Source organism: Acomys russatus, chromosome 11 (assembly GCF_903995435.1).
Source record: "Acomys russatus chromosome 11, mAcoRus1.1, whole genome shotgun sequence".
NCBI lineage: Eukaryota > Metazoa > Chordata > Mammalia > Rodentia > Muridae > Acomys > Acomys russatus.
In genome coordinates this window covers 30,059,403-30,081,280 of record NC_067147.1, presented here as the reverse complement: position 1 = coordinate 30,081,280, position 21,878 = coordinate 30,059,403, and the positions used below count along the sequence as shown (strand labels likewise).

The 21,878-nt window shown below is 42.4% G+C and overlaps 1 protein-coding gene across 2 annotated transcripts in view; it reads right to left on the bottom strand.

Annotated features, from left to right (window-relative positions):
• The window catches only part of Dst (dystonin), a 405,110-nt gene that overhangs the window by 148,673 nt on the left and 234,559 nt on the right, over nucleotides 1-21,878 (bottom strand). The window contains exons 11-27 of one of the 2 annotated variants that reach the window (XM_051153028.1): nucleotides 16,368-16,480; nucleotides 16,157-16,263; nucleotides 14,006-14,125; nucleotides 11,825-11,920; nucleotides 11,609-11,736; nucleotides 7,364-7,457; nucleotides 6,928-7,082; nucleotides 5,249-5,711; nucleotides 5,031-5,159; nucleotides 4,813-4,890; nucleotides 4,550-4,711; nucleotides 3,975-4,079; nucleotides 2,462-2,557; nucleotides 1,440-1,565; nucleotides 730-882; nucleotides 388-542; nucleotides 109-235 (exon numbers count right to left, since the gene is read on the bottom strand). In XM_051153028.1, the coding sequence (XP_051008985.1) occupies nucleotides 109-235; nucleotides 388-542; nucleotides 730-882; nucleotides 1,440-1,565; nucleotides 2,462-2,557; nucleotides 3,975-4,079; nucleotides 4,550-4,711; nucleotides 4,813-4,890; nucleotides 5,031-5,159; nucleotides 5,249-5,711; nucleotides 6,928-7,082; nucleotides 7,364-7,457; nucleotides 11,609-11,736; nucleotides 11,825-11,920; nucleotides 14,006-14,125; nucleotides 16,157-16,263; nucleotides 16,368-16,480 (2,407 nt within the window). Of the gene's footprint in view, nucleotides 1-108; nucleotides 236-387; nucleotides 543-729; nucleotides 883-1,439; nucleotides 1,566-2,461; nucleotides 2,558-3,974; nucleotides 4,080-4,549; nucleotides 4,712-4,812; nucleotides 4,891-5,030; nucleotides 5,160-5,248; nucleotides 5,712-6,927; nucleotides 7,083-7,363; nucleotides 7,458-7,576; nucleotides 8,088-11,608; nucleotides 11,737-11,824; nucleotides 11,921-14,005; nucleotides 14,126-16,156; nucleotides 16,264-16,367; nucleotides 16,481-21,878 lie in introns of those variants that run through there. The other variant, XM_051153029.1, reaches the window with a different exon arrangement.

The window sequence follows — 21,878 nt, the reverse complement described above, 5'->3', positions numbered from 1 at the left end:
CTCTGCTGGGCTCTGCCCACTCCAGACCAAATGCAAGCAAATGCAAGACCACTCATGTCAAGGGTGCACCCTGGGACACGCTGGGCTAATGTGCACACTCATACTCACCGAAGCCACGTTACTATCTTGGATTCTGTCAATTTCGTTGACGAGGTAATGCCAGGAGACTACACTCTTCATGTTGATGTGAGACTCGTGCCACAGGGTGAGGACGTTCTGATACTGTTGCTCAATTCTGAAATATATACAGGGAGCCACAGACTTTGAGCCTTTCCCCTCCTTTCTAAAATGACTCCTATGTAGCTCTAGAGCCTTCCAGTCCTGTGGGTCCCTGAAAAAGTACTGGTGGCTTCTTGAACCTTCAGAAAGGCCCCCAAGCATACAAACCTGTTGGCAAAGTCAACTGCTTCTTTGTTTGGTGGGGGAACAGTAAAGCACACGGATGGGACCATGGCCTCATTCCCAGTGGGACTGATCACCTTCCATTTAGCGCGGTGAGAGTTGTTTGCCAAAACACATTCATCGTCTTTGTAAATGGTAATCTGGTTTTAAACGAGAGAGGAAAGCTGAGGTCACCATTAACCCATCTTCTTCCATACACAATCTTGAGGATTATTATGATTTTTTTTTTTTTTTTAATGAGACAGAGAAAAGCCTTCTAACGAGGAGGCGTTTTAAAAGCACGTTGATTAGTGGCAGAGCCTGGTCTGCTTTGAGGATTAGGGATACCTCGATCTGCCTGTAGTCACAGATGGCTTTAATCGGGATGGACGTTTTGAGTGGATTGTCAGGGTTCCTTGGCTTCAGCTGCACGATCGTCTTGGCCCTCCCCATGAGGCCCGCCACTGAGCTGCGGTACTGCAGCAGCTCTTCCTTTTCCTCCTGGTCAGGAAACACAGCAGAGTTTTTAAAGTTAGTGATTCAAACTCCCTGTTCCATAGGCACTTAACACAGATTAAAAAAAAACCTTCATCACCGAAGCATGCCCTGACCACTGTACTATACTGTCCACAACTCACACCTCCTCTTGGATCACTCCTTTTGTCTGTTTCCCCGCCCCCCCTTGACACTATTACTATCTAATGTTCCACAGACATTTTGTTTATTTAGTGTACTCTCGTGGAGCTGCCCTTTCCTATCTAGGTACCACAGGGGAAAGCAATTCCTCCTGCCTGTTTTGCTTGCTGTTACATCTCCAGAAATGAAAACAGCCTGGGCAGCGCAGACAGTGTCTACCCAGGACGTCCGTGTGGAATTACTATCCACACATACCGCTAAAGCAGTTGAGGCAAACGCCATCATCAAAAGCTAAAGCCTTGACCAAATGAGACAACAGTGTGTCAGTGTAACACAAATCTGCACATACACACAGGTAACAAACAAAATGATAATCTGCCCCAGTACATGTATGGCCAGACCCACAGTTTCCACATGAGTACCATGGACTCCTGCACCAGGTCTTCCAGCTTGTGGATGCTGCTGGACCTGTCACAGCTGTACTTGCGCTGGATGGCGTCCTTCAGATTCCTTAGGTAATCAGTAGCTTCTTTGGCATCGTTGAAAAACTACGGGGAGATAAAACTTGGCAGCTGAAGTACACTACATGCCAGGAAAGCACAGAGTTGTTAAACGCAGGTGCCAGCAGCGGCCCCTCCGCCCTGCCAATCTCACCCCATGTGCCGCTGACAAGTGAAAACAGAATCAAAGCACAAAGTAACAATAGCACCATCCTTTTTAGAACTGAAAATAGGCTTTGAACTTGGATGGCTACAGATGAGTACTAATTATCCCAAGTGTGCATGTGTGTTATGTATTATGTTTTGGCTTGATTGATTGAAAGTCTATTCTACTTTAGAGTTCAACCAATCTTTTAAGTAAAGGAAAAATTAAAAAAATATATTAAAACTATTCTAAAGAATAAAATGAAGTCTTTATTTGGTTTACTCTGTAATAAATACCCTTCCTTAATATGAGACAAATTTGTAAAATGATTTTAAAAGATTCATTCTGCACGCATGCAGGTGCGCATAGGGGTGTGTGTGTGTGTGTGTGTGTGTGTGTGTGTGTGTTAATTAGAGGTCAACAACTGGCTGCTCTTCACATTTGTCCATCCTATTATTTTGAGATAGGGCCTCTCTCACTGACCCTGGACTTCTCTCATTGTCTGGGCTAGCTGGCCAGAGAGCCCCAGGGACCCTCCTGCCTACACAGCTCACTTTTTCTTTCTTTTTTAAAATGTGGTTTCTGGGGATTGAGCTCAGGGCAAACAACTTGCCAACTAAGCCATCTTTCAGCCACAGGATTTTTATCCTTAACAGTTAAACCTTCCCTTATAAGACACAGAACTAGTACTTATACCCTGTAAAGAAAGTATTGGTTTGTTCCCCCATGTGTTACCCATATGTTTCTTTATAGTGTTTCTGCACCTCAGCTCAAATGACAGCGCTGACTATGCACGTACCTCAAAATATGCAGTGTTTTCCTTTATGTGCTGCTCCACACACTGGCAGAGCTGCAAAATCCAGCTCCACTGTGTTTGCATTGCTGCCTTGTATGCCTTGGAGAGAAAGCACACAATGAAAACTGGGCAGATCAATTAGGTACAGAGGGCTAGTCGGTCTCGAACATGTGCTATGCATGCACTGAACAAGGCCGTGCACAGTTTGATCCCCCACATGGCAAATACTGATGCGTTTATTTATTTATAGTATTTTCTTTTCTATCTTTCTTCTGATTTTTCTTTTCTTTCTTTTTTACCTCCTCCTCCTCCTCTTCCTCCTTCTTCTTTTTAGATAGAATGCCATTTAGTACATAGCCCAGGCTATCCTCAAGGTTCTGCCAATCCTGCTGACTCAGAATCTAATTATAGGCGGGGCAGGCCATCATGCCCAGCTCAGCACTGACAGCTTCAAATGACAAACACTCTACTATCCAAACAAATACAAAAAAAATTTATTGGACAAAAATCATGAAAACTGGAGTAGTGAATTTTCTTATATGAGAAATTATTTCTTATACAAGCAGTCTTAAATATAAACATACAGCTTTAAAAATTAGTTTTCCTTTCATTTGTAATTTCTTCAATTTTCTTCTTAATATATGAGGAAAATTATAGCTATTTCATATGAATATCTTATATTTGAAATAAATGTAAGATATTCCCTCTATACAATTCACCCCTTTCTCAGCTCCTTGGTCACCAACCCTGACATCCCAGTGTTCCCCATTTCCGGATTTTTACATTGCTGAGCTTTACAATGTGTGTTAATACAGACACACAGATCTGTCGCCTTCTTCTGTGTTTTGCTGCAGAAGATTTGGGGAGGGCAGAAAATGAAGCACATACTTTTGTAGCGATTCAATTATTAGGCTTAAAGATATTATAATGAAATTTAAGCACTCATCCACTTGAACATTTGCTATGTAATAGAGCGTCATCTTCCATAAAGAAAATAAATACAGCAGAAAGCATGACCAGCTAGCTCATCACAGTTATGAAGGCCATTTTTACAGAAGGTGCAGTTCCCTGCCTCCCAGAAGAGGGAGCTCTGGATGCGCTAAAGCACGTCCTTGCTTCCCCTGGGAATGACCAGAGCTCTTGAGTTGTGGTCAGGCACGCTTTCTTGTAGATGCACAGTTAGTTGCAACATACAATATTATTTGCTCCTTCAAACTAAGCTACATTTTTGTTTGTTACACAGGTAAATGCATGCGCTAACACAGAACACCCTCCCATCCCTATCAGATGAATTTGCTCACAAGTAGCTCCACAGAGCCTTTAAAAAAAAAAAAGCTGCTACCTTTATCCTAAGAGGTGGTGAAGGGAAGGGTCAGCCCATTTCTTGGGGAAGTTATTTTTGAGCCAGACTATAGTAAACACTTAGTAGCTTGATTTTTTTTTTCTTTTTAATTAGCAAAAGAGGTTTAAGGTTGTAGATATATCAGAACTCAGCTGAGAACTCTAGCTATCTTACCTCTATCGTCAACCGGGCTGGGTGGTTCTCTAGAAGTAGCTGCTCTGCAATCTCCTGGACGGCTTTAATACCTTCCTCCTTCTGCTCCAGTTCCCTCATTAGTTCCTGGTGAGGAAGCATTAAGAACTATATAAGAAGCCAGGCAGTGGTGGCGCACACCTTTAATCCCAGCACTTGGGAGGTAGAGGCTGGTGATCCCTGTGAGTTCGAGGCCAGTCTGGTCTACAAAGGGAGTCCAAGACAGCCAAGGATACACAGAGAAACCCTGTCTCGAAAAACCAAAAGAAAAAGAAGAGGAGGAGGAAGAGGGAGAGGAGGAAAAGGAGGAGGAGGAAGAAGAAGAAGAGCAGCAGCAGCAGCGTATAGGAAGAAGCGGCAAGCTCCTTCGGGTCCAGCGTTGGCACTGCGGTGCGAGGCTGACTCACCACATGGTAGCCTTTCTTCCGAGGAGGAGGGGGAGGAGGAGGGGGGAGGAGAAGGAGGGGGAGGAGGAGCAGCAGCAGCAGCAGCGTATAGGAAGAAGCAGCAAGCTCCTTTGGGTCCAGCATTGGCACTGGAGTGCGAGGCTGACTCACCGCATGGTAGCCTTTCTTCCGCGCAACACTGGTGTTTCTGTCGCTCCAGTCATAAGCAACTTCTTCCTCTTCCTTTTCATTCAACCAAATAAGTTCGTTAGTTGCCCGAGTTACGAAATTATGAAGTGTATCAAGGTGCCGTTCCTGATTTCTGGATGTATTCTATTTAAGGAAAACCATTTTAAGAATCAGATCGTTAGCAAACAGACATAATGGAAATAGAAATTTTAAAGCAAACAAATTAAAAAGGAAAAAAAACTTACCAAGAGTTTCGCATACTGGCTCTCTAATCTGTGCAATTTATCTGTGTAAGAGAGCTTCAGAGGTGCGGTCATCTGAATCTAAAATATGGAAGGAAAGACATGGAGGTTAGGGCTCTCAAGTTCTGACTAACACTAACTATCGAATTACTGGATCTTTATGTAAAAAGAAAATAATATCCAACTACAATAAAATATTAAAGAAAACTAAACTCATATACCTCACTAACTTTAGCTTCCTTAAGGCTAGATTCAAATTCCTCAATGGCTTTGTGAACATTCTTATGGTTTTCTAAATGGCTTTCGACACTTGGCAAATCTGAGCCCCATTCAGTGCGGTCCAGCTGCACCTAAGTAGAAAATACTAGTTTAAAATAAACAAACAAACAAAAAGGAAGACGTTTCAAGAGTAAGACTGGACAACTGAGGTAAACATTACCTGCATCTCATCAACCCAGTTCAAGAGATCCTGAACGAATTTCATGTTGACTTCTTCTTCTGTCAGGTTCTGATCCAGCAAAGACGACTTCAGAAGAGGCTTTCGGACCTGCATTAACTTCAGAGTCTGTAAGGAATTTGGCTCCACTCCTAAACTGAAATTTGGAGCTACCACTGAAGGGAAGCCAGGTGTATAAGCTGGAGTGACAGATGGAGTCAGGCGGGAAGTCATCCCCGATGACAAGCCGGAAGTCACACTAGAAGAGGTCAAGGAAGGTGTTAAACTCTGGGTGAGCCCTGAGTTCAGACTGGGGTGCAAGGTCTGTGCAAATCCTGAGTTTAAACTTTGAGTGATTCCTGATATCATGAGCTTTGTCTGTTCTGCAGTCAGCATGCGTCCTTTGCTGTACACGGAGGAGCATTCGTTCCTTAAGGCCACAATCTCATCACGCAGCTTTGCGACCCTGTGAAAACCAGGAAGAGGGGTGAGGTGTGACAGAAAAGGCAGGTGCACACTGCTGGCTCTAGCTGACGGACCAATACTAGCTGTGCAACGGTATGAGTCATGTGCCACTACTGCGAGATGCTCACGGCAAGGTGAGGCGGAGAAGGCACGCAGGAGCTCCGCTTTCAACTGCTGTTCTGCAAACCCACACTGCTTGATAAATACCTACATTGTTTTAAAAGAAAAAAGATCGTTGAAACCATCTTGGTAAAATTTTGCCTCATGTTTTGTTTTTACTGACTAGCATACTATGAGACCTCTCCACAGTATTAGTCTTTATAACCATCATTTATAAGGAACAAAATTATATAGTATAAGATAATGGTTCTATTACTTGATATTTAGGAGAATAAGAGTTCTTATAAAATATTTCTGGCATGAACATGAGCTTTTCTGATTCTGTCTGCTTGGGATTTACATAGAGAGTATCTATTGGCTTAAACACGATCTACAAAGTGTACTGTCATATGTACACAGAGACAGTTTGTCACACTCGATTTTCTCTGCTTCCATGATCCTCTCAGACAGGTTTTGTATCTGCTGCTCACTTTTTTTGATGGCCTTTTCCTCCTTGAGGCAGAGTCTTGCTATGTACTTACTGTTCCACTTATGATTCTTTCACCCGAGCCTTCCAAGAGCTGGGAACCCATCTGGGCGCCACCACACACAGCTTCACTATTTTATACATGTATGTATTTCTAATGTTTGGTCATGATCATCTTCATGATAGAGTAAACAAAACTAACTGAAGATGAGAACTTTTCTTAGACCTTTCCCCTTTCTAATGTTGAAACTACTACTACTACTACTATTATTATTATTATTATTATTATTATTATTATTATTATTATTATTATTATTATTATTATTATTATTGTATGAGGATCAAGCCCAGGTCCTTACCTAGGCTTAATTAAATATTCACTCTGACTTTTGGTCCACATCCAAAGACTCACATAAATATTCTAAATACCTCAAAGTAAATATAGACATTTGAAACATTTATTTTAATGACTCCAGTATTTGTGACAGAAAATGTTGCATTTATTATAAATGCTGATTCTACTTAGTTTCCTCAGACTATTAGAATCCACACTTAAGAGTTCACTTCACAGTGTATATCCCATCATGTTCCTGTGAGACAGTTACTGACAAGAAGTCAGGGCGCCTCCTACCTCTGCACCAGCTGATCTGCCTGGTAATATTTCCCATCGATCAGAATCTGTACGTCAATCACGTGCTGGCGCAAAAGGTTCTCGCATTCAAGTATGTACCCGGCGATTTCTGCTTCATTCTGAAACTGCACTCCCGACTCCAGCCTTTTGGAATCCTACATTGGAAAGAACTCAGCATTAAGTCTGTAAAACAGAGGCGAAGGCTACCTTTCAACTTCAAGCCTCAGAAGTGTTAGAAGGGAAGCCCATTTGGGCTTTATTTCTTTTGGTTCAAATATGTTTCCTTTCACTCACTGCCTCCCAAGAGAGAAAATGTCAATCACGATATTTTTCGAAGCTTCTGCAGAGGACGGGACCAGGAGTCAAGGACCGGTTCCAGTCTACCCAAGCACACCCCACCCTCTACAGCAAGCCCTGGTGCCTGAAATCAACTTACAGACTGGAGAGCATTTCGGGCCAGGATCAGTTTGTCCTCACAGACGACGCTGTCCCTCTGAACTCGGGTAGCAATCTGTTGCAGCATATCCAACCTAAAATGGAAAGACAGGAAAAAAAAAATCTTCTTTTTGAAGTCAAAGAGCTTACCAGCCCTGAAAAAAAAGACTCCTGCCAAGGAAGAAAAGACAGCCCCACACAGATGCCTCCATACCTGTGTCCATTGAAGGACTCATTGCCGAAGCTAATGCAGGAGTTGATCAGTGTGGGGCCACAATGAACGGACAGAAGATTCTCGTTGGAATCTAGACTGGTCCGAGTGCTAGTGGTGTTGCTGAATACAGAGTCGCTGCTACGGTAGCTGTAGCTGCTGCTCTGCATTTTCAGTCCTGCAATGATGAGAGCCTAGGACCATGAAAGGAGGACCGGAGAAAACTCAACCTCTGCCTGGTGAAAAGCAGCCTAGCTCAAGTGACGCAGCTCCAGGGGATCCTTAAATACGCTTCAACATGCATACGCAATACCCTGCAAGTACTATGCTGATAACTATTCAAAAGGATCATGCCTGCAGCCATCCATTTGCTTGCTGAGGTTTGCCTTTTGTAGACTGCGTTGAAGCTCTGCAAGTACAGACAGGGCGGGATGACTGGGCGTCACTGGAAAAGTTATGCCAAATATTTTCACTAAGCGTCACCAAGCTGTAACCACCTAAAAAACAACTCAGGTACCCAGGGACCCAGGAATCGACAGTGAAGGTAATTCTATCACCATGCCAAGTGCCAACGAGAAGGGCACAAGGCTCAGATCACGGCCAGACTTCTGCAAACAGATGCCATGTGCTGGATGGCACAAGGCCAGATGCCAATGTGTAAGTCAATAATCAATAATCATGCAAGAAAATTTAATGAGAAACAAAACTCTGTTTTTTTTTTTTTAACCTTCCTGTCATTTGCTCGCCGCATTAAAAACTGTAAATATGTTTAATTAGCTTTGTATGATGGACCCTCTCGGTAGTATTACTTCTTAGCCACTACAGCTCACAGTCTAAAAGCCAAAGACTTGAGGCAGAATATTAGCTCAGTAACTACAGATGTGTCTGGGCTTGCTTTTCCTTCATACAGACTAGCAGAGGGCCCCAGAACACTGGTTCTTTCCTATTTGTCTTCTACAAACTCGAAGCCACATAGCTATAATTTGCAATACCTAGTCTGTGCCTCCCCTACCCCCCAAAAAATGTGTTAAGAAAAATAAAGGCTTATACCCAACCAAGCTCCTCAATACATCCAACATTACAAAGCCAAACTGAGGTTTCGCTGCTGTGAGTTAAACGTTTTGATTTGCAAAAGGCATTTACCAAGTAAACTAGAACATTTAAAAATAGGAACAGCTACGCCTTATACTTATACACAGTTGATGTGTACCAGGAAACTAGGCATGTTGCACACTCAACCTCATCTTACACTCATAACCACCAAATGCGATAGGTGTTGTTACCTCCTGTTACAGATGAAGAAAAGAGGCCTGGGGATTTAAGAATGCGTCTAAGAGCACATGACTGCCAGGCTGAAGTAATAAACCTAATCTGGAATAAACTGGCTCCCGAATCTTGAACTCTCAACTGCTGTCTTTCATTAGTATCCTACTGTGGTTTGAATGTATCTAAAAAGCACCATGTGTTGTGAACACGATCCCAGTGCAGCATGCTGGGAATGTGAAGAGCTTAAGAGCGATTAGATCATAAAGGCTCAACCCTCATGAATAAATTAATGTCATTCTCAAAGGAGCAGCTCAGTTGCTGCGCCAGTGGACAGAAAGGAGTTTGGCCATTAGGCTACCCTGCTTCTGTGAGCAGCTGCTCTCTCCTGTGCCTGTCTGGTCCCCACGTGCCACCCCAATCCATTCTTCTCTTCATGGCCTTTCGGCCATCTACCAGGGGAAGGTGTGGCACAGAAGCCTTCACCCAGGGCCAGCACCAGGCTCTGCATTTCTCAATCTCTTCACACTCTGAGTCACCAATTACCAATTTCCTGTTCTCTCCCTCTCTCTCCTCTCCTCCCCCCCCATCTCTCTGTCTCCCTCTGTCTTTCTGTCTGTCTGTCTGTCTCTCTCTGTTTCCCTCTGTCTATCTCTCTTTCTCTCTCTCTCCCCTCCTTTCTTCTCTCTCTCTCCCCTCCCTCCCTCTCTCTCAACACAAGACACATTTTATATTAGCCCAGGCTATCCTGCAACCTTCTGTGCTCCTGTTTTAGCTTCCCCAGTGCTGGGCTTAGAGTAGACCTCTACCATAACACAACCCCAGATAATAAACTCCCTTTTTGTTAGGCAGTCTGTAGCATTCTGTTATAGCAATACAAAGTGGATGAAGACACACATGAAGATTCAGCTCCTACTGCAGGGACTGCAAAACCTACCTTTTCTCTGTATCTTTAATTCAAATGATTAGTTTAATATCTCATGTCAGTCATCTGTAAGAGCTGCAGCCCTAGCATTTGAAGCTCAATGTGATTCTTACGCTCTGCTTATATAGACATTGTAACTTCGTGTTTTAACCAGCGTGTAACTAGTAATAACGGTTCAAAAGGTGGACTTGCCTTTGTATCTTTGATACATTATTCCATGTCAGCACGAAAGTCAGTGTGTGAGACATTGAGAACACAAGCACACTGAGTGTCTCGGTTACATGCCTGGCACTAAGCAAAAGCACTAGTAAGGGACCCAAAACGATGGCCTGGTCTCCATATTCTTAGAGCTAATGTCTAAGAAACAGGTGGCTTGAATGAAACATGAATAAATATGAAATTACAACCAAGGCAAGCAATCTGAGAAACACTCATAAATAATTAGTCATAAAAAAAGGGCATGTGACCAGGCTGGGGATAGTACTGGAAGGAATATGGAGGCTGAAGTCTGAGAAGGGTTAGCAGTAAAGAGAAAGAGGGCAGTGAAACAGATTCCCTGCCAAAAGAACCGACCAATACCCTGGGAGGAGAATAGGGTGGAAGCCAGCACAGGAGAGCTCCCCAGGGGCAGCCAGAGTGCCTGTTCTGCAGCTAGAAAGCTGCCTGAGCATACACGCCTTCAGCTGTGAGGAGGGGCAGACAGCGCGAGTCCCCACATGCTACAGCACGGCTGCAGGACAACAGCCACAAGGAACTAAGTGCACATGACACGGCTGGGCATGCAGTTCAATGTAGTGTACTGCCTAGAAGTTCGAAGCCCTGGCTTAGAACCCCAGTACTCAGGTGGGTTGGTGGTTCCTGAGCAGTGGGGTACAGCTAGGACCATAGAATAACAAGTGAGGAGTGATAATTAAGTGGACTAAAAAACACACGGTAGAAAGAGAACCCAGGGTCTCAGGTAGCACAGGCGGGTCTCTGACTCAGTACACAGCCAAGGGAAAATGTATTGTGACCTTCTAATTCTTCTGCCTACACTTCCCAAATGCTCAAATTACAGGCATGCGCTGTGGCATGCAGTTTTATGTGGTGCTAGGGATGGTCCAGGGCTCTGTGCACGTGAGGCAAGCAGTCTACTGACTGAGCTCCACCCCAGCCTCCGCTGCCTTTTAAACAGAAGTGTTTCAAGTGCCATATTTACAACTTCAACAAGAAACAAAATAGCTAATCTCTAAACTGTGAGCTTCCAAACCTGGGCCCTGGTGACAATTTAAGGTCCCCTTGAGTAAGACTTCTGGGTGTTTTGTTTTGTTTTGTTTTGTTTAACTGTAACACCTTATTAGCTGAGACTCCACACAGCAATCCAATCTACAAGGTCCTCTACATAGTCCCTGATTTATTCTGTAAGAGTTCTTGTTACCATTTCTAGATAAAGAAATGGGAAAAACAAACAAACAAACAAACAAACAGCAACAACAACAACAACAAAACAAACCAGAAACATATCCAAGGTCATACCAAGAAGGAAATGGAAAATGTAATTTGTGTGAGCCTCAGATCCCAGTGACAGACCATTTCTCATAAAAAACATGGGAGACAGCTCTTGAGGAAAAGACCAAGGTTAAACTCTGACCTCCACATCCAAGCACACATAGTGCCCAGGCAGATGTGAACACACACAAGGAAAAAAAAGAAAGAAAGAAAGAAAGAAAGAAAGAAAGAAAGACAAAACAAAACAAACAAACAAACAAAAAATGACCATCAAAGCAAATGAAAAGCCAAGTTGTAAGAGGGTGAGATCGGAGCCCACCTTGCAGCGGGCAGCACACTGAGGCCAGACACTCCCCTACCTCTCCACCTCAGGACGGAGCGCCTTCTCCCTCTCCAGCATGGCAATGATGAGTTTGCCCCACTCCTTTTCTATGTCGTTTGGATGATAACCTTGGAGGAGTTTGATGCGTCCGAATTCTATCCAAATCTTAAGGAAACAAAATAATTCAGGTAAAGCAAAGAAGTGAAACCGGCTCAGACTGTAGGCTTCAATGTACCGAGAGTATTTGGCTCACCTCTAGTAATTTATATAGTCGCTTAATTTTTGATTTTTCTGTCTCCTTTGGTGGAATTTCTTTTTCTTTAAACTGTAAATACTGATTATAAAGTGCCTGTAATGAAAAGGAAATTAAGTTATGGGCCATCTGCAAGCCCCACTTTCATATCGCTACAGCACAGGCAGTTTCCTGTGTCACGGGCACTCAGCAGAACTTCTTCATGGAACCAGTGTTCCAGCTGCCAGGCAGCTGTGTGCTGGGACAAGAAAAGCTGAACTGTTGACATGAGCTGTGACTGAACATGTGCCACATGGGAATCTGAACGGTAAGCGATGGCTCTGTTGAAACGCCCGGCACCCACGCACATCCTTCAGAGTCTGAACTTCCCAAACACCAGACACTGGCTTTTAGGTTCTAGAAAACAGTTTGATACAATGTACACAAAGGAAGGAAAAGACGCGTCCCCTTCCATGCTATGGCTCTATTCTGGAATCTGTAGAAGTTCGGCAACCATGTGGACTCACCGTACCACTATCAATTTCAACTGTTTTCTGTCTCCTAATAAAGGAAGGTAGAAGTTACAAAAATAAAACACTTTGATATTTCATAGGTGCATACTAATCAATTAAGATTCATTTATGCTATATTGAAATGCACAACATATTTCTGTAAGATTCTGTAAAAGTTTGTGAACTTGGAGAGATATCTGCCAACTCCTCAGGATATGTTTTCTCTCCTACATTACCCACTAGCAAGTAACTTCTTGAAACGCTCAGAATTCTACAACTCTAAAGATCTGCAGAAGTCAGAGACCAACATAAATTTTCCCAATGGTCAACAAAACAATAAACAAACAACCCCCAGGAACCCACCTGGAAACAAGTGTATTTGTATATTAAACCCAAACACTATATTGAACCAAACCCCCACATTTTATAGGTTGCTATCAGTCATTAATCGCCAAAACAGTTTGTGGCACCATGTGGCAGTGGAAGGACCACGCTTCCAGAGCCTAGAATAGTTCATACACACACGGAGGCATCACACAATGATAAGATCCTGTTAAAAAGGTCTTTATTATTATTATTCAACAAATAACAGGTAACTCTGTGCCAAGGACAAACTCCCTGTGGCAATGAGAAGAAAAGCCATGCCACAGATGCTCTGAACAGATGTGTGAGCTCAACAAACGGCTTTCATGGGGCCTATGCTGTGTTATTACAATCTTTGTGATTCCAATCTGAGAGTTAAAACAAAGCTTATTAAGTCAAGGAATTCAAGCTCCTCTGCAGTCAATATTCATATTAGTGGTTTGTTAAAAAACAAACTGCTTTTGCTATTTCAAATACAAATGTACAAAATGACAGCTTATTCTTTGATAATCTTATGTATTTATAACTCCTTTATTTTGCTGAGGCATCTTTCTCAGTGGTCATAGCTAGGATCACAGTATTAGCAAAGGTTTGCTAAACCTTGGCCACTAACAGCAGCCTACGAGTGTCGATTCTAAATTCACGTGCACTTACTCTAGTTGAATCTTTATTTTAAAATTCATAACATGCAGGATGTACCTTGTACTTTACACAAGAAGCCCTTCGGGGCAGTTTCTAGTCTGACTCAAGCAGAGGCTTGCTCTTGGTCATTTCTCTAAATGTGAACCCTCCTGTTCCGGTATCTAGTGGGCTCCTAGCAGTTCCCACTCAACATGTAAGATCTGGCAATGTTAGTTTCAGAAGCTCTCAAGTTATACCCTTAATTCTCAACATATAAAGCCTGGCGAATGTAACTCCTTAAAGATGTTGTCACTTTAATGCAGCTTCTTAAAGATGTCGCTATTGTCCTTTAATTATTAATATTTACCTCTATCTATACATAAGTATATGGGTAATAAAAAATATTTGCTACTAAGCTGGACAATGATGGTGCATGACTTAAATTCCAGCACTCAGAGAAGCAGAGGAAGGCGGATCACTGTGAGTTCAAGGCCAGCCTGGTCTATGAAGTGAGTTTCAGGACAGCTATGGCTAAACAGAGAAACCCTGTCTTGAGAAACAAAACAAACAAACAAAAAAAATGCTTACTAAAATGTATGGCTTGTCAACGGCAATTTATCCTGAACTCTAAGATTATGGGGTTATCCCAGCCTACTTAAAAGTTTTTAATGAAATCAACCCTTTAAAACTTCTTCGATTCACCAACCTTAAGTTCTAGAGGATTGTTAGGAAAGGTTCTCTCAGACATCGTGACCACGTGGTGTCGAATCCACTGGATGAGGTAGTTCACCATATTCTGGTATTCGATCCATTTGACTTCCACATCCTAGATAACAAAACAGCAGGTAAAGTTTGGCTCTACGGGCGATAGTGCTCATCTGAAACACAATTTGTCAGACGTGTTCCTGTGAGTCCGGAAGTCTTGAAGCTTGACAGAGAGAAGCAGGTAAATGCTCTCTTAGCTTCCACTCAGCTACAGCTCTGTCCACACAAACAAAATTAAAAACATGCTGTCAACATTTGACTACCAACCCGGTCCCAAGGGGCGGCAATTCTGGTCGACAGATAGCGGCTGTCTGGGACAGACACTGCATCAAAGAAATTTCTGGGGCTTCAAAAAATGCTGTGATTTCGGAAGTTTTCCAAGGTACAACTTAGGAAAGTAATAGCTTGCATAAGCCAGGCTAACCATCTCTGCCAACCACAATGCATTTAAGTCTCCCAATATCTGATAATCAATGGAGTTACAGGAAATGTAGGGACCAGATGGGAAAGAGTTAAATATGATGGAATTTTCAAGTACTCATTAAACAAACTCTTTTAAAAGGGAAGAAATTGGAAGGCTGTCAACTGCTATGTGATTAAATTTCCGAAGACTGCTTAGTAAGTAACACAATTGCACTCACTGTTACAACAAAAAGCAGAACTTTTAAGGCGTAACATCTGTAGCCAGGAGCGCTTGTCTAACTAGGGAGAGAATCTTTGTAAGAACAGTTAGGCGGGACAGGGAGCGATATCTGTCTAAGTGTTCAAATGGCTGAAACAGGCAGCACATGCTGAAAATTAAGGGGAAAAATCAGAATACACAAGAGCCTTGCAATGGTCACAAGAGACTTCTTGGGAAAGGTGGGCTCGGAGCAGTACTGCAGTAAGCAGTGTGTAATCATGGGGCTGCAGCAGGGTATAGTGAAAGTGAATACAATATGCATCCCAAAGTAGGCAGGGCCCCAACACAGAAATGCTCTACTGTAAGTAATTGGTTAACACTACAAAGTCACAGGTGGAATTACCAGTAATGATAATCAAACTGCAGTTCTCACCACCAAAACGTCCTGAATGAATTTTACCACTTAGCCTGTATGCTAAAGACACCACCACGCTATTAGAGGATCAATTTCGCATGCACAAAGCTAATGCAAAGAGATGGAAAAGCATAAGCTATCAAGAAGAAAGAGGAGGTAAAGGAGGCAAGAAGAAAAAGGAAGAAGCTACAGGAAGCATTCCGCAGCAGCAGCAGCTCAGGGAAGTGAACTGCGAACATGCTGCTTGGAGATCCAGCAGGTTAAGATCTTTCACGTGAAAGGCGAGAGGGAAGAGATCAAATATAGACCTAGAAATAGTGCCATAGGGCAGAGACATAAGTAATCGGAAATCAATGTATGTATGTATGTATGTATGTATGTATGTATGTATGTATGTATGTATGTATGTATCTATCTCTCCACATCACTCTCTCTGAGAAGGGAGCGGCCTGAGGCAAAGGGGCATCACCCTCAAATGAACACAGCTCACTTCTAGACAGTATGTGTTTGCCATGGCCATAGCAAAGTACACAGCTGGGTTAAATTCCTCAAGCCTTGAGAAACAGTGATCTAGTAAGGTCCCACTAGCCCAAGCCCTGTGTCAGAAACCTCGCCTTGGTCACAAATGTGGAGACCTTCATCTGGGCCTCATCTGTAACTCAGAAAATAACTATAGTCAACATATTTCATGGGGTCTTCTGAGGCAGCTTTGAACTGCGTTCTAGAGTGAGACGGCCTAGCTACACAGGATAGGAGAGCCCGCAGAAGCAAAAGGGCAGCAAGTTACAAAGGAACGCCTTTACCTTTCAGTCACTCCTAACGTTAATTCACAGATGTGCTGTGACTCTCCTTTAATTGTGAGGCAGAACAAAAGTTACACTTTAATTTCAATGGTAGAAAAACTGTGTGAGATCAGAGAAACAGCCCACTGACTCAAATACTTGAGTGGCATTTAAAATCTATTTTTCAAAACTCCACACTAATTAGCAAGCAATTCAATGAACTGGTTATTGATGAACCAACATCTTCAAGTGCAGAAAAAAACCAATACTCACGTTTGCACCAATGCCTTCACCACCTTCAGGGACTTTGGGAAACGCATCATAGAGGGAGGACACATAGGTTATTACTGACTTTTCATCAGGTGAAGAGACATCAACATCTACAAGCAGCGAAAGGAATGAATTATTTCACGATGCTAAGAGGTGACTTCTGAGGAAACACTCGCTCATGCCAGCGCAGGTAAGAGCCAAGAAAACAACTCACCTTCGGGGTCCAGAAGTCTGATAACACCGATTTTTTCAGCTACATAAAAAGCGTGCTCTAAATTTGCAAGGTTGCTTTGAACAGCAACAGTATTCATGTCTATCAGGTCCGGCCTAGGAAAAAGCGCACCGTGTTCAGATTCTTGCATGCTAATTCAACCTGACAGTCGCATGTATGTGCCGCCCAAACAACAGCACCTGCAAATACCAGTACTACAGCCACATTAAAGCTGACAAGTCCTTTAAAGCAGTGGTTCTCAACCTCTCTAATGCTGCCAGCCTTTACTACAGTTCCTCACATGCTGATGACCTCCAGCCATAAAATTAATTCCGTTGCTACCTCATAACTGTAATTTTGCTTCTGTTATGAATCATATTGTAAACATCTGATATGCAGGATATCTGACAACCAGGGGAGTCTGACAGGCAGGGTACCGGATATGCATGATGTCTGATTGAGATCCACTAAAACACTCAGATTTGTTTACTTCTCTCAGAAGCTCGTATGAACCAAGAGGAACGCAAGAAAAATATAAACATGTGAGGATATGTGACCTCCCAGAGTCTATAAGTGCCCCACGATCAGCTCCTCTCTTCCCACGACACCTTTCCAAACCAGACAGCAACCTCTCAGATCCTCCCCAAACCCAAGCATTTTGTGATCAGCTTAACATCACGGCCATTGCCCTTTCTGCTCAGGATGTCCTATTTATTGATCTGATAACAATCCTTTCTCCTTCCAAGCAGAATTGGCTCCACCTCCTCTATGGGGCACTCGATGACCCCCAACTCATCATTTCTGGTTCCTGAAGTCCTTGTATTCCTAAACTGAACTCAGAGCGGCAATGAGGGTAATCCCGTACTTCTTTGCCCTTGTAATCCACGGCCATATATGCAAATGAATATCTTGGTTCTCTAAATGGTTAACTCCAAATAGCAAGAACCAAGTCCTAATATACTTTTACGTTTTATCCTCCTACTGAAATATAAATCCACAGATAAGTAGTGACAGGTATAATTTAACTCACAGAATGTCATTCACCTCTGTACTTATAACCGCCCTCATAACCGCCCGCCCTCTCGCAGACAGGGCTTTATCCCTTTCTAAGTTCTAAGACATGCTACTCGATGTAGAAGATACTCTGAAACTGGCTCTATACACAGAAGGAAGAAACTTCCCAAATAGTCTTTGTATGAAGAGTGGTGGAACGTGACAGTTAAACCTCACTCAGTCTAAGCCTTGAATTTTGAACTAAAACAAAAGCATTAAAGGAATACAAACAAATGTGGAGACAGCAAAGTCTTCCCAGAAGCAGAAGCGTACCACTTTACCACTGCCGTTTCCGCAGCCTCCACACTCTCAAATCTCCTTAGACCTTCCCCATCACTTTTGAGAGGAAACCTCTCTTACCATCCCCACAGGCCCAGGGAAACACAAATGGCGGGCCCTGGTGTGGCCCAGGTGGTGTGAGAAGGATGACTAGTAAGTTACTTGAAACACAGCTTAACGGTCATTTGAGCAAGAAACTCCTTGAAGTACTTCATCAATCTTGAGAAGAAAAGTAAACACAGCATGTACTTCTGTTTGCTTGTTTTTTTGTTTTTTTAAACCTAGAGGAAAGGCAAGATTCCATATACACCGCCCCCAACCTAAGAACCAATCTACGTGTATTTTATGAGGGGTTAGAAGGGAGTGCTTATGCACTGGGAATGCAGCTCGACTTCCTATTTGTTCACACCCCAGAAAATCATCACAGATTCCTCCCTGACCTCCACAGCCACCAGGGTGAGCACCACCATTCACACCCTACAGCAGCAGGGGAAAGGACAGCTCTCTACAAAGAATACTTTCTTTTTTTTTTTTTTTTTTTTTAATTCATAGACTCGTGACATCTATTGATGTCAAGAGTACTAAACAGGTATGTACAGAAGTCTAGGCCAAGTGTCTAAAGGTCTTCCAATTTTATTTTTTTATTTTTTAAAATTTTATTAATTTATTCATATTACATCTCAGTGGTTATCCCCTCCCTTGTATCCTCCCATTCCTCCCTCCCTCCCATTTTCCCCTTACTCCCCTCCCCTATGACTGTGACTGAGGGGGACTTCCTCCCCCTGTATACGCTCTAGAAACCGACAAGTAGAACATTATGATAGGCAGATTTGGGCCCAGGGGTCCCGCTCAAACTAAGGCACCAGGCAAGGACAATACAGGCGGTAAACTTTAAACCCCTTCCCAGATCTAGCCAATGGTCAGAACATTCTCCACAGTTGAGTGGAGAGTGGGGTCTGACTTTCACCTGTACTCTGGTGCCTCATATTTGACCACGTCCCCTGGATGGGGAGACCTGGTGGCACTCAGAGGAAGGACAGCAGGCTACCAAGAAGAGACTTGATACTGTATGAGGTCTTCCAATTAAAAAAAAAATGTTTTGCTTCCAGAAAATTCAAATTCCCTGGAGAATAAGAACCAGAACTTCTGTGACTGCCAAGCTCTGGACAAGAAACAGCATGCTATTATGAGAACCCTGCCATTAGCAAGGAGAGTAAACACTGAGTAATCCTGAAAAGAATGAATAAAGTCATTGAAGAATGAAGTTTTTTGACCAAGAGAATAAAAGACAAAAACTTCCTTTAGAATGATGTCATTTCAGAACAGAAACAGCTGCACAATCCAGTGAGTCTGAATAAGGCCCCTTTTTAAAAATAATTAATTAATTAATTTTATTTTATGTGCACTGGTGTTTTGATTTCACGTATGTGTGTGACAGGATGCTGGATGCCATGGAACTGTTACGAACAGTTGTGAGTTGCCATGTAGGCACTGGGAACTGAACCCAGGAGTTTGGAGGGGCAGCCAGTGCTCTTAACCACTGAGCCATCTCTCTAGCCCCAGAAAAAAGTTTTTTTTTTTTTAATTGACAAGATCTCAATTGTTTTTATTATCTTATGATAGTTTAATTTTTCCAAATGACTCAATCATCATGGATTTTACCTTTTTAAACATCACAACCCATCTTTTATTTTAGAAATGATTACAATCAAAGTGAAGATACAAGAAAATTACATAAATTCTAAACTGAAAAATATAAGATCAAAAGGACATAAATCAAGTTGGAGGTGTGAACAGAAAGTACAAACTTGCCATATGTGGTGGCACATGACTTAAATTCCAGCACTTAGGAGGCAAAGATGGGTGGATGTCTTGTATGAGGCCAGCCTGGTCTTCGTACAGAGTTCTAGGCCAACCAGGGCACGCTGAGACCTTGTCTCAGAAACAAGGGCAAGCTCCCTCTATACAAGCTAAACAGCCACTGTTTACTGTAAAAGCATAAAGTAAAAATGTATTTTAAAAGGGTGTGCTGGTTCTTCTTATTTTTGACACAGACTAGAGTCATCAGGAACAGCTAGTGTAAACTGAGGAAGTGCCTCCATTAGATTGGTAAGACTGAGGGAATAGTTTATTGATCAGTGATTTGTATGGCAGATGGTTCCGGGTGGTATAAGAAGTTAAGCTGAGCAAGAAGCCATAGAGGACAGGCCAGTAAGCAGCATTCTTCTATGGCCTCTGTTTGATCTCCTTCCCTAATTCTCTCAATGCTGAACTGTAAACTGTAAGAATAAATCTTTCCTTCCCAACTTGCTTTTGGCCATAGTGTTAACAGAAATTAAAATAATAACAACAACAACAACAACAACAACAATGCTATTGCCATAAGTTTAAGTATTTGAATAAAATTAATACTTAACAGTCTGTATAGTACCCATTTTTTAAAAAGCACTCACTATAGACAAAAATGCTTAAATCACACATACGTATATGTACACATATACACATGTAAAAGTACATGTGGGAACATATATGGCTAGATTCTCATACAATTTCAAAATATCTCTATAGTAACAGCTAAAGTTATCTGAACACTAAAATTCTACAACACATTTTACTTGGGTGGCAGATGAAGGGAATAACCCCAATATTACTTTCTGGAATCCTGTAGTCTGTTAGTACCTCAACACATGAGAATGAACTTGGATGCTGTGGAGAAATATGAAAACAGAGATGCCCAGGCCTTTCTACTTATATAGCCATTTACCCTGAAGGTCACTAAGACCCAGAAGCAAACAACACAGCAGTCTCAGGAAGTCCTGAAACTGAGCAAGTGTGCTACTCTCCTTCTTCCCCAGTTCTCATAAACAACAAGAGCAACTAAAGGAACAGAGCAACTGAGCTGCCTGGAAGCAATGCGGACCAGCTAAGCTGCCTAAAGGCACTGTCTGAGCTGTGGAGCTGTTTGTTGGTGTGCTCTGCAGTGTGCTCCAGGTGCCCAGCTTTCATGAGCTGTCACCCATGCTGAACTGGGCCTTCAGTGACGCACCTATCTAGACTCATTCCTGCCTCTGTGTAATCCCTCACTTATAACAGTTTGGAGCCCCAAAGGATGAGTAATGAGGGGGGGGGTGCTTTTCCTGCTGTGGTAAGGTTTCAGCTTAAGCTGGCCTTCTATTCTATTCTCTATGTGGTTTCAGCCTAGGCTGACCTTGTATTCTGTCCCCTATGCATCAGACTATGAACTGAGCATCCTTGGCTCTTACCTCCTGACTAAAAGGTACAAACCATCACACCCAGCTTTCTCACTGTGTGATTCTTATCTGAGGTCTGAGAACTAAACCATGTTAGTTAGCATCGTGCCTCTCTAATAAATTTAATTTTCCTTGAAGTTACAACTTTTCTTAAAGCTTGCACCTTAATTTATTCCTTTAAGATAAAATCATGTTATTCTCAGTAACTCAGAAATAACATCAGGTAGGTAATTTAAGGAAACCACTCGTTTTTTTTTTTTTCTTTTTGTTTTGTTTTGTTTTTGTTTTTGTTTTTTTTAATTAGCACAAAACCCCACAGTAGAAATGCAAACATAAAGTACAAGCATATACTAACATTGCCTTTTGCTTTCTCCCCTTGGTACAAGAGACTGTTTTTGGTTTTTTTAAAAACTCTTTTCTAGTATTTATTTTTATTGCTTAAATCCAGAAGTGAAGATACAGACTACTGGAGAGGGCTGTGCACTGATCTAACTTAGGAGTGATTGGTAAAATTGCTGTCCTGTGACGAGCATGGTGGCACACGCCTTTTCTCAGCACCTAGGAGGCAGAGGCAGGTGGATCACTGAGTTCAAGACCAGCCTGGTCTACAAAGCCAAGTTCCAGGACAACCAGGGCTACATAGAGAAACCTTGTCTCAAAACAAAAACAAAACAAACAAAAACACCTAAAAAAAAAGTTGCTGTCCCGAAGAACAAGGTAGATTTTTATTTTGTTATAAAATGGATTTTATTTTAGTTTTTATAATAAATACTTTTTTATTGATTAAGTTATTTACTTTACATCTCGATCAAACCTTCCCCTCCCTCCTCTCCTCCAAGTCCCTTCTTCTCCCCCCTCCCATCAGCCCCTCCATCCTTCTTCTCAGAAAAGAGAGGCAAAGCCCAACAGCTGAAACATAGTGATTTAAAAT